The sequence below is a fragment of the Lates calcarifer genome, linkage group LG19, assembly GCF_001640805.2.
Source record: "Lates calcarifer isolate ASB-BC8 linkage group LG19, TLL_Latcal_v3, whole genome shotgun sequence".
In the NCBI taxonomy this organism is placed as follows: domain Eukaryota; kingdom Metazoa; phylum Chordata; class Actinopteri; family Centropomidae; genus Lates; species Lates calcarifer.
Genome location: NC_066851.1, coordinates 12,501,575 through 12,517,925, shown reverse-complemented (window position 1 = coordinate 12,517,925; position 16,351 = coordinate 12,501,575). Strand labels below are relative to the sequence as shown.

At 40.2% G+C, this 16,351-nt stretch overlaps 2 protein-coding genes across 4 annotated transcripts; one reads left to right on the top strand and one right to left on the bottom strand.

The window, feature by feature from the left end:
• Positions 1–96: 96 nt before the first annotated feature.
• On the top strand, positions 97–4,119 carry iah1 (isoamyl acetate hydrolyzing esterase 1 (putative)). 2 transcript variants are annotated; one of them, XR_001961769.2, is made up of 7 exons: positions 97–253; positions 392–444; positions 593–744; positions 1,617–1,778; positions 1,888–2,009; positions 2,101–2,401; positions 3,970–4,119. XR_001961769.2 is itself a non-coding variant. In XM_018683970.2 (6 exons), exons 1-6 carry the CDS (start codon positions 191–193, stop codon positions 2,275–2,277), a joined length of 729 nt encoding a protein of 242 aa, XP_018539486.1. In that variant the 5' UTR covers positions 97–190; the 3' UTR covers positions 2,278–2,463. The 2 variants fall into 2 exon arrangements, 1 of the variants encoding a protein (XP_018539486.1); XM_018683970.2 differs by lacking the exon at positions 3,970–4,119 and having other exon boundaries at positions 2,101–2,463.
• adam17a (ADAM metallopeptidase domain 17a) lies at positions 2,432–16,032 on the bottom strand. 2 transcript variants are annotated; one of them, XM_018683969.2, is made up of 19 exons: positions 15,804–16,032; positions 15,354–15,486; positions 14,678–14,811; positions 14,348–14,436; positions 13,573–13,759; positions 11,758–11,888; positions 11,515–11,601; positions 10,673–10,798; positions 10,029–10,173; positions 9,644–9,735; positions 8,976–9,128; positions 8,233–8,432; positions 7,987–8,090; positions 7,709–7,843; positions 7,432–7,562; positions 7,173–7,251; positions 6,890–6,978; positions 6,661–6,720; positions 2,432–4,364 (listed from the first exon to the last, which is right to left on the bottom strand). In XM_018683969.2, exons 1-19 carry the CDS (start codon positions 15,907–15,909, stop codon positions 3,939–3,941), a joined length of 2,607 nt encoding a protein of 868 aa, XP_018539485.1. In that variant the 5' UTR covers positions 15,910–16,032; the 3' UTR covers positions 2,432–3,938. The 2 variants fall into 2 exon arrangements, with proteins under 2 accessions (XP_018539485.1, XP_050934289.1); XM_051078332.1 differs by lacking the exon at positions 2,432–4,364 and adding an exon at positions 4,371–5,444.
• Positions 16,033–16,351: the final 319 nt, after the last annotated feature.

The window sequence follows — 16,351 nt, the reverse complement described above, 5'->3', positions numbered from 1 at the left end:
TCAAAAATCGAAGCAGTTTTTTTTTTTATACATTTTTTTAATCTGTCATTATCTTTCGCAGTATCTACCATCTACAAAAAAGTCACGATGTTAAGACTTTTATTTTGAAGTATAGTGATGTTGATGTTTCCCCCTCCCAGCCGGAAGTGCGGTTTAAACTCTGCAGGCACTTCCACCTTACAGTTTCACCATGTCTAAGTTCAAAACAGTAGTTTGGCCTAAAGTGATTTTATTTGGCGACTCCATCACACAGGTTAGCTCAAAAAATGAAAATCGACGTTACAGAGTGAGAATATTCAGCATTTTGTTTGCTCTCTCGGTTAGTTAACGTGAGCTGCTAGCCTGTTAGCTTCAGTTTGAGTTAATAACACACTGCTGTTGTCTCTTTCAGTTTTCATTTCAAGCTAATGGGTGGGGAGCAGAAATTGCCAACAAATTAGCAAGGTAAGTAGTTCCCGTATATTGGTTTCCGTTTTGTTGTTGTTATCGTAGCTCTTCTGTGATTTTGTATTTTGCATGCAAGTCAGGTAAGCAACCAAACTAATCTTCCTGTGTCGAATATCTGATTGTGACAGTGTGTATTTTCCTGCAGGAAGTGTGACGTTGTAAACAGAGGATTGTCCGGCTACAACTCCAGATGGGCTAAGATTGTTCTTCCTCGCCTCATCAGCAGCCAGAACTCATCAGGCAACAACATAGCTGCAGTCACTGTCTTCTTTGGAGCCAACGACTGTGCACTGGAAGGTACAGTCTCACTCACAGCGCAATATAACAAGTTTATTTATGTTAAATATTTTTGCTGCAAGATTTCTAGAAGCATAAATCTCTATACGTTTTTTTCTAAAGGGGCAGTCCACAGATTTTGCACATGAATATTAGTTTACTTCTCACTGGGAGTATGATAGAGAGTAAGTAAACAGTTAATTGGCACCAGAAAACATGTCCCCATTCTATACTACACTGTAATCTTACACGACATGCTAATCTGTAAAGTATACTTTTTCTGCAGTTAGTATATTTAGTATGATGTGCACTGTTGTCAGTTTAACTATGATGTTGTAACACCACTGATCATTGAGGAGCTGTCTCACCACCATCTGCAATTTTTTTTGAATTATTGTTTTCTGGTGTAAGTACTAGCTTTATTTCCTTTGTGTATCAAAAATGGATGTGCTTGAATAGCATGCCCCAAAAAATTGCCATTTTTTAGTATGCATGGTGAATTTTCCAAGTATTCCTGCCACTTTTTTCAGTCTGATCAAAATAATACCCAAAACCTGCTTAGCATTGAGTGGAGTATGGAACTGAGACACAGTTTTTGGATATGAAGTTCAGAAGGTGGTGGTTGTTTACTAGGTAGGGGGGTACTAATGCCATGATGATTGTGACCATTCTCTTGTACATGTTGCACTTCTAAGTCCCTCAGCTTGATGGAAGTGCAATATTAAGTTGCTGGAGTACCAATTTAATTGCATTTTAAAAGATGTAGTAAATTAGAAATTGTGCATCTTGAGGTTGCCAGAATGACTTATTATATCACATAATAATACAGTCAGTGATAATTTATCATTTCTGTCTATTGTGTCTGTATTATTTTGCGTCCTTCCATCATGGAGATAAAAACCCCCAGCAGCACGTCCCTCTGCAGGAGTATTCAGAGAACCTGAAGGAGATAACCAGGCTCCTGGCTTCAATTGGAGTGTCAGCAGACAAAGTTATCTTCATTGCGCCTCCGCCTATTCATGAGCCAGCCTGGGAGAAGGAGTGCATTTTGAAAGGTAGAACTTGTGGTCAATTTCTTCTTCTCTCTAGTTCTTACATTGTCACACAGAGTTTTCAGACTCCATGCCTACAAAGATCATGAACAGCTCTTTGCGTCTCTTCCAGGAACTACTCTCAATCGCCACTACTCTGTAGCGGGGCAGTATGCCCAGGCGTGTGTCCAGGCTGCAGGTCAGTGCGGTGCAGACGTCCTGGACCTCTGGACACTAATGCAGAAAGATGGACAGGTGAGTATAGTGCAGTATATAGTAAAGCATTTGTTGTTGCTGCTCCTCTATCCTCCAGATGCGAGATCTTCTTTGCCTTCTAATCCCACAGGACTACACAGCCTACCTGTCCGATGGACTGCATCTCTCAGAGAAGGGAAACCAGTTTGTGGCTGAACACCTGTGGAGGCTGCTAGAGAGCCGAGTGGCCGACCTGCCCTTCATCCTGCCCTACTGGGGAGACGTGGATGCCAAGAGCCCAGAGAGCAGCCTCCTCTGTGACCAGTGAAGAGATCGTTATTGGGCATTTTGTTAAGGAAAAATATTCTGCACTGGACATGTTGTAGAGAGCCCAACACTGGACTGCATTCCTGCTGTGAGACAAAGAAGCAGCTGCAATTTGTATTTGCCAGGTATGTCCAATACAAGATCACATATTAATGTTTAAAATGCACAATAAAGATTTTTATTTTGAGATGTGCATAGATTATGTAAGCAAGAAACTTTTAAAAAAGGGACTTAGAAGTGAATATTTATAAGTAACAACATTAAGAATATACACATCATGAGACTACACGACACAGAACATCTGCTCATTATGTAACAGTTCACATCCATCCAGTAGAGCCTATGTTAGCTAAACAGTATGCTTCTTTTTTCTGACCTATACTTAAATATATATTTTTACAATTTTAACATGTGACACATCAGGGAACAGTGGAATAATAACATTTAAGCACCTTTTTTGTAATTAAATTCAGGATTGTCCAAATTCATGTTCATCTACTGAAAAATTTCCTGTCTTTTTGCACAGAAATAGGTTGGAACGGTTAGGCACAAAATCTCAAAAGGCACCATGTTGTTTCATACAGGGATCAACCACACAGGAAAAATACATGACAAATAACCAACACTAACATTCTCTTTGAGTTTCAACAGCGGGACAAATAAAATAGGGGAATACTGAAGCTACTGCTCGATCCTTGCACAATATTAAAAAGTGAATTACAAAGGGGTCAAAATATTTAACAAGCCTGCAGTTTTTAAAAGAAACTATTTATGACACAGCACATTAAAGTACAGGTATAAAACTTAATTCAACTCTCCAGTGATGTGAAAAATACTTCAAGTGCAGTTATGACACTGGTTCATGATAGAACAGTCATCTTTTAAAGTTCAGTGCCCTCCTGCTTAATATATCACACTGAAATGCTTCACTTAATGGGAAAATAACCACTGCTACAACATCAATAATATTAATTGTGTTAGTACAGCAAACCTGTGAGGTGGCACCGTTTTAAAGACAGTACTTTTGTTCACAAGCATGTAGCAGATGAAAGGTGAGGTCGACACTGTTAATGATGCTTTTTCCTTAAGGTTCACAATCAAAGCTCACTTAACTTACACAGGGCACACTGGTAAAAGCAAGCAGAGCCATGGGAGTGTTGTAATCAATTTTCATCCCTTGTTTTTACATGATCAGAAACGTAAGCTGCTGGATTGACAAAATGATTACTGAACTCTATGATGTGTTTGAGGAACTGGTTCAAGGTGGATATATTTTCACAGGTATTGTCAGATTTCCAAGGATTCATCTGGCCAAAGATATCACCTACCCAACTGAAAAAAGGCACAGCATTATTTTACACAGGCACACAAAAACATGAAATCACTCAGTAACTCTTATCTGCAATCACAGGACTTTGAGACTACTCATACATTATTTGTGCAGTGATTCAATCCACAGCTGACTGAGAAATATCCACATCTAGTGTTGCCTGAAATGTTGTCCCTACAATCTGACCTCCAAAACATATATGCTGTTACACTGTGACTTGTGATAAGAAAAAAAGCCTACTATGCTGTATGTATTTGTATGTTCCCTAAAACACATATGAGGTTGTGTGTACATGTTGGTGCTTTCAATCAAAAAGTACTGGTTGTTTACTTTCAGCACTCGGTCTCTTTCGTGTCAATGCAGTCCTGCCTCTTGAGGCGCCGCCGGTCCCTGGCTGGCAGGTTCTGTTCTGTCAGATCCTCGTAGGAGGATTTCGTAGCCGACGAGCAGGCTCCTGCGGTTGTGAAATCGTCCGACAGGCCCTCCTCTCCCAGGTGAGAGTCGCTGCTGGTGTCCTCCTGGATGGTGGCCATCCGTGGCCCCCCTGCGCTGTCCGGGGTGGGGACGTAGCTCGGGCCGGGGGCCTGGGTACTGCTGCTGCTGCTGGCTGTGGGAGGGGCCCCGACCTGGCTCAGCTGATGAAGCTGCGGTGGGGGCAGGGAGGAGGGCACGGTCCGGCCGCCGGAGGAGGAGGGAGGCTGAGGAGGCTTGACGATGCGCACGGATGCTGACTCGAGGTTGCTTAGCATTTCTTGATTCTGTAGAGCAAAAACAACGTGTGAGACACAAGCACACTGACACTGTCTGTCTCTGACTGAGGTGAGATTCATTCCCTTTTTACTACATTCTGCAAAAATTAAGACATTTCTCATGGTCCTTACAGTTGTTACAGTTACAAGGTGACATTTTATAGAAATAACCCTCATGTTAAGAGAAATTCAAAAACTGCTACCATCTACATCCCTGTTAACATTCCCAAAACCCCCAGTAAAAGTGGGAATGAGTAAAACAATAAACCTCTCTCACAGTGGACATTTTGTATTGAGGTGTAACTACTAGTAATAGTGGCTGCAGTCCATTCATTGGTACCAGGACCCTGACACCGTGCTCACTTGCAGGATTTACTGGCATCCCTAAACTGAATTAAGACACCATTAATGTAATTAATTGTGCCTGTGCCTCTTCCTCCATTAAAAGTCAAAATGTCTGCCGTGAGAAAAGTCTACAGAGGAATGTACCCTCAGTCTCCACATGTTCCCAATCAAACCTAAAAAAAATGACTGAACACAGTGCAGACAGCCATTACAGAAGAAAAAAAAAAGGTTTAAAAAACAAAACAAAACAAAAAAAAACAATCACCTGAAGGACGTTACCCTTGTCTTGTTGTGGTTTGAACAGCAGCAGATGCAAACTTAAAAATGTCGACACACACTGCATCCGATTTCACAAAAGACAACAAGGTGCAACCTGTTCAGTCCTCTCTCTGTTTGAATACTCCTAAAATGCAATCTTGCTTTCTTGAGGTAATTTCTGATCAGACAGTGACTCTGCACTGATGGCGTCTGTGCAGAAGAAAAAACTTTAACAGCTACTCATTCACATGTACACTGTTTTGGTTTGAGCCTCTCTCACTTCCTTGGGGGGGTTGAAGATTGAGGGCTAGAAATGTGCGGCCAGATCAGTGATTACATCAAGGAGTAAGTGACTGCAGGAGTATCCCAAACGTGGGCCACTGACCATGCAGCATCATGGACTCAATGGCAAATGCATCGCAACACCAAGCCATGGCACACGCACTCACCTATGGCGGGAGCTCTACTACAAACTTCCACCATCTGCTGCAGTTCCAATGACAACGGAAAGGGCCAAGGCAAAGAGTGATGGACAGGTCATTTGCAGCTCGAACCCGGCAGAGACAGACGGATAACCTGACTGCTGGTTTGACCCGCTTCAAGTTAGAGCTTTCTCTGATTCTGCTCTCACCCCTGTTGTGTTCAAAGCTGTGAGCTAATTTAGCACCGGATTTGTGAAAACTATGTGAAAGCTTTAGAGAGAATGTTTTGCAGTGTATTATTAGACAATAAAATTAATCTTCTAACAAATTAACAAACTAAGGGCATATCTGATGCCAAAAATAACATTTCTTCTCTGCTCCTGAAAACTTGGTTTCAAACCCCAAAGTTCACCCCTCCACTCAGTAATTTACCTTACTTGGATGTTGATCTTCACTATGCAGAATGACGTATGTGCAGAATTTGACACTAGCAACTGTTTAACATTTACCTGATGTGAAAGAGTCATGTTTTTCTTTATCAGTTTAACGTGTGCACATACAAGCAGGAAGAGAGTTTAACACTCAAAAGTTAATCTCTTTATCAAGACTGTATAGATCAGATTTGACTGACAGCAACCTGGAAACAAGCAAACATACCAATATACCCCCCTGTTCTTATCAAATTTTGATGTAAGTGTAGCTAAATCCAGTAGGATGTGACATCCCTTTCCATCAGAGCTCTGCCACTTCAAACCAGTGAGAAGACAAGAGAAAAAAAACTATAACATTTTTACTTTCTGTTCTAACCCATGCAAGTTGAGAAACTGATTTAATCTTTAAACTGACCTTTAAAATTAAATGAATAAATCAATATCTGAGTCAGTTATTTAGCTTGTCTTGATGGCTCTCGATTTTCTACATTTTATATTTCATAACATTGCATTTCAACATTTCTAAACATTTCTTCACCTACTGCCGAACAGAGCAGAGATAATTTTGGTGTTAAAAATGATTCGTATTCCTCAGCAAATTTATAGCTGACATCTTGTAACAGCTAGTTTTTAATGGTAACAGATCATGTTGAGATCCATACATGGGCTCAGGGAAAAGACAAAAATCTCATCCTGGATAATTAACCTTCATGCTCTCACACTGCTTACATTTTAAAGATGTCAGTGTTTTCAAAAAGCATTGGGATTGTATTAGTTTGGTTAGTGTGGCAGCAAGGCTAGTGCACAGGATCATAAATGAGCATAAGAGGTGAGAGTAGAGAAACTTACACTTGGAGGGTAGTAGAAGGACTTTGTGTTCTCCTCATACTGCTGATCAAGGCGTTTGTCCTGCAAGACACAAAGACAGGACAGTACTGTCAACACTTATGTATTAAAACCATTATCGCAGCTGGTGAAGAAGCGATCTAAAACTCCAAAAAGGAGCAGTTTGTGACACTCTGACGACACTGCAATAAAAGATGTCTATGCATGTCTATGATGTCCAGCAGTTTCTTACCACACAGTGAACCAGGATACTGAGAGGAATCCAGAAGACGAGGGAAAACACCACGACTGAGCCCACTATGTTATCAGCCAGGAACTTCCCTGATGGAGAGGAATGGTTGATGATGTTTGTACAAACATAGAACAACTTGAGTTTGTACTCAGCAACAATTGTCATTCAACAATAAAAATTAAATATCAAGGATCATTTTTCAAATGCTTTTGGAAATGTTTAATGGTGTTTCACATTGCCATGTTTGTTAAAATTCAAAAGCAGCTTATTGTAACCAACTTACCAAACGTGTTAATGTCCAGCTTGTCGATAAAATCCCACAGCCTCTCTATCACGTCCTGCACCTGCTTCATGCACTTCCCCTGTTTTAACAGCCAAATAAAGAAAAAACAATAAACTCATTGCAACACTGACACGCTCTCACATCAGAGCTGCACTATTTTAGGATCTACAAAAAGTAGACTAAATATAATGGAAAAATGGTATGATCAGATGAGATCCTGCATGTAGAGCTGACAGATATAAAAGGTTTGTTGACTCACGCTCTCGTCACAGAAGCCCACAGTGCACGGTTTTCCTTTGCGAAGGAAAAGGAAACTGCCATTGGTCTGGATGAAGGGAGAGCAGGTGCCATCTTTTCCCCTGCAGCACACTTTACAGGAGTGTTCAGTTTCTGGAAGCAGGAGACAAGATTATTAAGTTTTATACTAATGCAAAAAACGTTCTGTGTATATGTAAGTTATTAGTTAAGTTAGTTGTATATGTAAGGGCTCTTGTGCATTTTTCCTTGGTCTCAAGACAAATGAATGTTTTTTTTACCATTACAGGCACAGGACTGAAGGTTCTGTGTGGCTTCGCAGAAAGGGTTGCACTCTCCTTTGCGACACAAGCCGTTGTCAACGCACACAGTGTTGTCAGCTGCCTTTGCAGGAGGTGGACATTCACTGCTGGTGCCTAGGATATGAAGGAACGGTTAAGAGATATCATTTTTCACAGGATTTTTAATTCTATCAATATTAAAACTTGCCGAACACCACAGCAAACAGTGTTCTGCTGAGTGCAACAGTTCTCATGTTAAACCAGCAGGTGGCGCTCACCCGTGCAGGAGGATGTGTTCTTGCAGGTAGCATTTATGGCTTCCTGGCACATTACTCCAGCCCGCTCAAACTTGCAATTTCTACAGCAAGGGCTGTTTCTGTCACTGTGGAGAGAACATGAAGAACATGTAGTCTATGTGTGACAAAGATTTCCTGATTCATTATGTTCAATCAATTAATCTGATGTTTGAGTTTGCATTTAAGACTTGATGGCTGTGTTTCCTACATTTGTCTTTAATCTCGTACCTGCACTGTGCATCACGCTTGAACTTGCAGTCGGCTGTGCAGCAGAGGTCATCATAGAGATGGAGGAGCCCAGGGTCGCACTCCTCCCCTTCCTCCACTCTGGAGTTTCCACATACTTTACTGTTCCTCTCCTTGAAGCAAAGTGGGGCCTTGGAACGTAATGTCTTTCCAATGGAGATCTTGCTACAGTTGGAGAAACGCTTTGGGTGGGAAGGACGGAAGTTGACAGGGGTTAGATATTAGCTATAGGTGGATGTTTTCTGCTCAGCTGTGAAAGGTAATGGTGATAAGGGACAGCCATGAAGTTAAAAATCGAATAAATCTCTCTCTTTTTTTTAAACAGCTAGTTAAGAGGAAATCTAGCTTTAACCCTTGCAGATTTCTCCAGCTTCAAATGAAGAACAAGTCACAGAAAGATTATCAAAGCACGTTTCACCTTAAAACTGCAACAAAGGTCAAATGCATTTTAGCTGTTAAGGCCAACGGCAGAGGAGGTACAGTACATTTACTGTCATTATATTTCACAGGAACAACTGTGACTCATATTTATCTAACACAAGCAACTCATTAAGCAATGGCTTTCACACTTCATATGACACTTTCCATCATTAACTCAATGTGTCCTCTTAACTGACTGACAGCATCGTTTGTTACATACCTAGCAGTTAAGAGATATTAATGTGTCAGTTGCATCGTACCGTACATTGAAGTTACATAAATACCATTAGTGGCCTTGTCTGTACCTTGTTGTTGACATGGTCTCCGCTCACAGCAATAGGGTACATGACGAACTTTCCCCCTTGGTCGTCACTGGGAGCACAATAAGGGATGTTGTCGGGGTCATGCTCTGCTCCAAAGTTATGGCCCAGCTCATGAGTGGTCACCAAATCGGCTTCCTGATGAGACACAAACACACCAGATTTATTCATGATAAACATGTTATTAATGGATGTATGGATATATGAATAACAAATAACACAACAATAAAATTCTATAATGTAAGACTGTCAATCACTACTACTTTTTACTCAATAGAAAGATGCTGGTGTTTATGAGTATTACACATTCGCCTATTCATGATTTCTCTGCATGCATATTATTACAGGTTACAGTATACTCTACACCCTTTCAGCCTCAAGTCCAAAAACATCCCCCCCAGCTCAAATGAATGTTCTGAAACTTATCTGTAAACCATGTTGTGGAGCATGCAGCACACTGATACAAGAGGTGTCAAAATGCAACAGGGGTAACAACATCATTACTCATAACACCCACACAAAAAGGTGTGTCTGCTCTTCTTGAAGTCTCAACTTGGCAGGGAGACATGTTGCATAACATCCTGGCTGAAACCCAGTGCACTCGATAATTAGTTTTGTCAAAGATGATAATTGAGAAATGAGGCTCAACAGACCTTTGTGAGGATGGTTTTGCCGTAGTTCATGGTGCTGGTCAAGCCTGTGTTGAGGTAACTGGGTTTCTTCACAGAGTGAGATGGGTAATAAGCTATAAAATGACACAACCAAAGAAAGATATCAGCATTTGTTTTGTTTCACAAAAGTCCCAGGTTTCAATATTTCTCTGTAAATGGCTTTCCTTGTCATTTCTGGCAAAACGTAAGTACTTTCACTTCCCATGAATTTAACAGATTAATTAATGTCACAGAAACAAAAATGGTTTCTAAAAAAAATGATACACAAGCAGGACAGCAGAGAAAGGGAACTTTGTGGGTGTAGGTGTTCCATGACGCAGTTGTATGTATGGCTATTTTATAACTGCAGTGTCTACAGTGTCCTTACGTCTGGGGCAGAGGCCGCCCAGGGCCTGAGCTTTGGATGGGGCCACATAGGCCAGACCCAGTGTGCCTTCATCAAAATCCTGGTAGGTGAATAGGTGGGCCAGACACACAATGGAGGCATTGTCAGCGATGTCGGAGCTGAATTGCTGCGGGACACAATGAAAACTATTATCTCTCAACATCTGTATCTGTCAAAACTAGTTTTACTGATACAGAAAACATAGAAGTCATAAAAACAAGGACATTAATATTCATTAATGCAAATATTTGTAATATCATCACTACTATTACACTACTACACTACTACTATTACATCTTTGGCATAGAGACAATGTACATTAACTCCATGAGAATAAGTCCAGTGTTGTATTTTACATTAACACATAACACATATTTTTGTGGGACATTTTACATTGACCTATTGCCTCAAACATATCTCTGATATTTTTAGTTGTCAGCCACTATTTACGCCTATATTTGTAATAAGCTTCAGCTTTCTTGTACAGAGCATTTCACCCATGTGTGAACTCATGTCTTATTTTGAACCAGATTAAATTTCTCCAAACCTGCCCTCCCTTCGATATTGGTTGATTTTCACTTTGTATATCTAGACATTCTCTCTGTCTCTTTGGCTCCTTTTCCTACCTCCAGAAGTCTCTTCACATCCCAGACCTTTTTTCCACTCACAGGGCTGTCCTCCATGTTATAGTGGATCCAGGTGGAGCCAGCATGGCCCGGGGGAGGATTCGTAGGCTCCTTGTTGATGATGATCTGACAATGGCAACCAAAGATGTAATTTACATTAATTAACAATGTTATTTAAGGGATTTCAACAATTTGAAGTTTAACAAATGGAACATTTCCTATCATTTGTCATATCTGTTGCAGTTGAAAATAGTCCAGATTATAAAATTCATAAGGCACATTACATTTATTTCTTAAATAACTGATGAATGATAAATAGTAAATTGAAACATAACAACAAGGTTGTTAAAAGTGAGCTAAACTCAGACCTACACCAACATGATCATGTGACTCTCCAATCATATTTTGGAAGTTTGCAATTGTTTCCCTAAAAATATTGGGGTTAAAAGCAGCATATTACAAGTTCTTCTTGACTTCAGGGTGAAGCAAATTTGAATTTAATTCTGAGCCGCTAAATGAATGCATATCTTTTCAGTGAGGAAACCCGCGACTCATCGTATGACAAACAGTGTCTCCATTCATTCCCAAAGCCTGTGGAACAAATTAAATTACCCCACGAGGCAAACACAAAAGCTTTCAGTTCCTCCTAAAAATGCTGTTCTCAGACCCACTGGGGGACTTTGTTATTCTCAGCTTCACTTCCGGGAGTGACTTGATGTAAAAACAAAGCTATTGTGCTGCTGGGAGCAGGGATGACTGATGTTTAAGTGCCACAAATTGGTCTACAGGTGACACATCAACCATACTACAGTGAAGTACAGCACACAGCCAGCCACACACACCTGATGGATTTGAACCCCATAGCCTTTGAATTCATCATCCCAGGTTGTGTTCCTATAAATGTCATCAACTCGATCAATCAGCTCAATCTGAAGTGAGAAAAGAAAAAAAAAAATCACACAGAATGAAAGATTACAGCACAGAAATATATAAACAATACTACAATTAATTTAGAGCTGTTGAATCTGTACACGTCTCTCTGTACTTCTGTATTATGTTTTGTACATAGGATCATAAAGACAGACCAGGTAGTTGAGAGTGACACTCTCTTGTCTGCGGCCCATGTGTCTAAAGAAGCGGTAATCTGCCACCAGCAGCAAGGGGCAGGTATTCTTCCTGTGGTCGTGGACCTGTCTTTTCTCTCTCTGGTGGTTTTCTATGAGGAAGAAGCAGCACAAACAGTTTTAGAGATAAAAGTATAGGATAGGGTGGATAAAGAAAAAAATGGTCACAGGCAGAAAATATGAGGGAAAAGAGAGGAAACGATCACGTCTTTTCAGTCAAGGGTAATCTTACATCAAGACAGATACATAAGGACATCAAGAAGTTAAACAATGAGGCCATGCTCTAGTATCCCATTGTTAATTGCCCTCATTTTCACATTTAGCAACATGTCTTCTTTTTTGTTTGCCTGTGAACTGATTACGTTCTGTTCTTAAAGGCAGAATTAAATAGACGTTTATCTTGACAACTAGATAAGGCGGTCACAGTAAAATGGACCATGCAGTGTTAGGTTCAGTTAACAAGCTAGAGCACCACACTCAATTGTCTTCATTTCTAGAAAAACAGTTCTATTGTTTTAGACAAGTTCTCCTGCTACAATGACTGTAAACCAAATCCAAGATACCTTTCATTTGTCTTTTGAATTTTCTCCCGGTTATCTGTTCCCACTGGTCTGAGACTCTGGTTTATAAAATGTTAGAAATAGTGAAACATCCTCATCAAAAATTTCCAAAGCCCCTTGTGATGTCGTGTTAAGTTACACATTTTGTTCAAGCAACAGCCCAAAACCCAAAAGGCTTTTGGTTTACAAATAAATTCAGCAGAAGTTCTTCACACTTTAGAAGCTGGAAGTTGAGATCTGTTTGATCTCATTGCCAGAGAAAAGCATAGGCTTTGTCCAAACTGCAGGCAAATTCAAATGAGGTCTTTAGGACAGACTGTCTGCACTGTTATTTGCAAGTGATCAGGTGGGATTTGTGTGTCAAGATATCATCAACCTATCTGCACCGGTTGCTGTTGTAATAGTAGAGTGTTAAATCTATATATTAATGCAATTTTACTATAAAATATACAAAATATGTTTGTAATACACTTTTGAGTCCACCAACAATTCTGGAGAGATGTCTCAAAACTACATTCTGAAGTCTTTGAACAGTCAGTATTTGCGGAATAACGGGACAACAGGAAGAAATCCCATTTGAGCATTACATCATACTGCACAACTGGCTCCACACTGTTCAGAAGTGTGGGTGTGCGCTGCTCTAGCTTCCACAACAAGCAGTGGGAGACCAGTGACGACTCAGAGTCATCTCATTGGGCAGCAGAGCCTCCATGAATTTTAATGCCTCCTCCATAAGAACCTTCACCTCGACTCATCTCCAACGAGTGCTTTCAACCAGAGGCCAGTGAGAGGTGTTTTAGATATCTCCTCTGGCACATTATCACTGTTATATGCTTTACATTTCCAACGCAGAACAAAAGAATCAAAAGGCATTTACATAATACCCACTTGTCAGTAGTGTGTATGTGCATAACATAGGCTAGGTTTTGCAGATAAAAAGGCTCTTATTAAAGTTCCTGTTACAGAATCTAACACCCACCTCCTTTGTCTCACTACTACATTCGCCTCCTTCCTTCTCTGCACCTTAAACATTTGTTACCCTCCCACTCTTTATCTACTCTGTGCCATCCACAAACAGACACACAGAGCTGCACCAGATTTGCAATCTTCAAATCCTTATATTCTTCATCTTCGCATTACCACTGCACAGGCACAAATGTGGACACATTTGCGAGGCTCTCCATCCCTAGTGAGGGAAACAGACAAGAGAACTCACCATTTTGCTGGTCCACCTCCTGCCTGTCCCAATCCCTCCTGGCAGTCTGTGGTAGTAGGTCCATGTCCTCCGCATGGACATAACCGCACACTTTTGGAGAGGCGATGCGGCTGAGATTCTTGATGTCCTCGGAGCGATAAACCAGCAACCTGCCATCAGTGGGGGAGTCAGTAAACCTCCACAGGGGCTGGATGGCCAGAAAAAAAAACACAGATGGTGTTAGAGAGAAAAACTAAGAAGTCGGAGATGGTCAAAGACAAGGTGACAAAAAGAGAGGAAAACAAATATATAGGTGAGGAATTATACCAGGAAAAAAAGAGTGTGAAAGGGAGTGTGTGGGGGACAGAAGAGAGATGACGAAATGTACTGTATATTCTGCTTTCACACACCTACAATTTAGATGTGGTAAATGAGAGTAAATATTTTCCCCATGCAAAATATGCTCATTATGAGATAAACTTGGCTATAAGGCATCCATTATGTAAAATCAGTTACTTGAGCTAGCCTCTGAGACAGCAAGACCAAATTATTACGCCAGCGAAGAGGTAAAAAAAAAAAAAAAACACAACAACAGAAAAACCACACCAGTATATTCAAGATGGCAGAGTGTGAGAGAAAAATTACACTCAACTACTGTGTGAAATGCAGAGAAGAAATATCAAGAAAAAGGCACCTGCAATGCCCATAAGTTTATCATGGTCTTAAACAGTGTACAGGATCAGCTCTGCCTCTATTTTGATTCTACATAAAAACAATTATTTTAGCTGCTCTTTACCTCTACATTGTACTCAGCTTCATCAGTTAGAATATGAGCAGAAAACTCATCTCCATCTATGTGTGCCTGCACACGTGAATTCTCCTCTCCTGCAAACAAAAAAACAGGTTACTTTTACTAAAAGACTGCACTAAGGTGCACCAATACATTAACATACTATCATATCAGTCGGTATCATCTTAACAAAATGAAATGAAAATTGTTATCAGTGAAACATTATATTTATTGCTGATATTGAGGAAATTGTTATTTGATCATAATGAATCAAATTAATTATTAATTAAATAAATCAAATTGGTGAATTCCTAATAATACCAGTCATCCACTCACCAACAACATGTCCAGTAAAATAGTTCTGAAGCTGAACATCATAGTTCTCCTCCTTTCCATGTTTATCAATGAACACAGCTTTGAAGTTGTCAGTGAAAAGGTCTGTGTTGGTGGTCAAGTAAAGTTTGAAATTCCTGACACCGAAAAAAGAAGATGAAAACACAACTAATTAACCCAAACGTGATAACTTAGTGACTTTATAATACTATAAGGAGTCACACTGGATTTAGTGCTGAGTCATGTTTAGTGCTGCAAACAACAGGAAGATGTTGAAGTGAGATATTTCACAGTTTTTCAAATTGTCTCAATTCAATACGAGCATTCCCATAACGTACAATACGATGACAGAGTTGTTGGTAATTGGCTGTGAAGTGTCATTTTAATGATGGTAACATGTGTAACAACATTTCATTCTAAATGATGCAGTGTGGTGTTACATCGATGTCCTAGCCTACAAATCATATTCTCCAGATGTAAGGGAACATGTGCAACCATAAACTTTTTCACCAAACATATGAGCATATAAGCAATTCTGCTTAAAGACAGATTTAATACATAATGTGTCTGTCATTTAAAATTAAATTAAATTAAAAGCCTACAATGCAACATTGCTACAAATATCATAAGAGTTGTGTTCTGAGGCCGGCTTATATCTAACATGTGAGTGCTGCTGTACCTGTGCAGGGCTCTGAAGCTCACGAGGCGCTCCAGGTGGGACTGGGTGTGGACGTCCCTCTTCCTTACAGAGTGCAACTGGAGGCCTGACAATGGCAGTACCTCATAGTCCGACAGGACGTTGTTTAGAGTTTCTGGAAGACACGATGACCAAGTAGAAAATACGTTTGTTCATTTAAAACACCGGAGTGCCACTGTCACAGACCACAACCTGGAGCTGACAACCCGCCTCCTCACATGATACGATGGTTTAATTTAGCAGCTAGCCACGACTGAATTACTTTAGTTTTTATAACACCTTAGACAAGCAGTGGTGTTATCACAGTAAATAAAATGTAACTTAAGTATTATTGATTTGTAGTGGTTGTCGTTTACACTCATTATTACAGAGACAGCTAGCATTCAACATTAAAGCTAACGTTAGCTTAGGTTAGCTTCCTAAGTTACTCACCGAACTCCGGGTTTTCTTCGTGGATCTCCTCAGTAGTAACTCTTGACTTAATGGCACCGTTGACCCAACAAGGAGCCAGAAATGCTATTAACAGTATGTTTCTCATTTTCAGGCAGGTCAGAAAACTATTATCGTGCTGTCATTGCCCCAAGTTTCCTCAGCTTGTCTGGACCGCTAGCGTTAGCTGAGCTAATCCGGAAGTGCCCCGAATGCAAAACATCCGCTTTTAGGATGATTGAAAGATGACAGTGATAAAGTCCTGCCCTCAAAGGTAAAAACTACAAGTCGTGCGGAGGGACCACTTTAAGAGTGTTAATATACGGTATAACTAATAAAATGTTATTATCTGTGGTGGAGGAAGTATTCAGATTCTTTACTTAAGTAAAAATTTCAATAACACACTTGAATAACACTTAACTATATATTAAAGTCCTGCATGCAAAATCATACTTAAAAGTAAGCAAATTTATTAGTGAAAAGGACTCATTATGCAGGAAAATGTTTTTTTGATATCTTAATCTGTAAAGTAACCAGAGCTGTTAAACAGA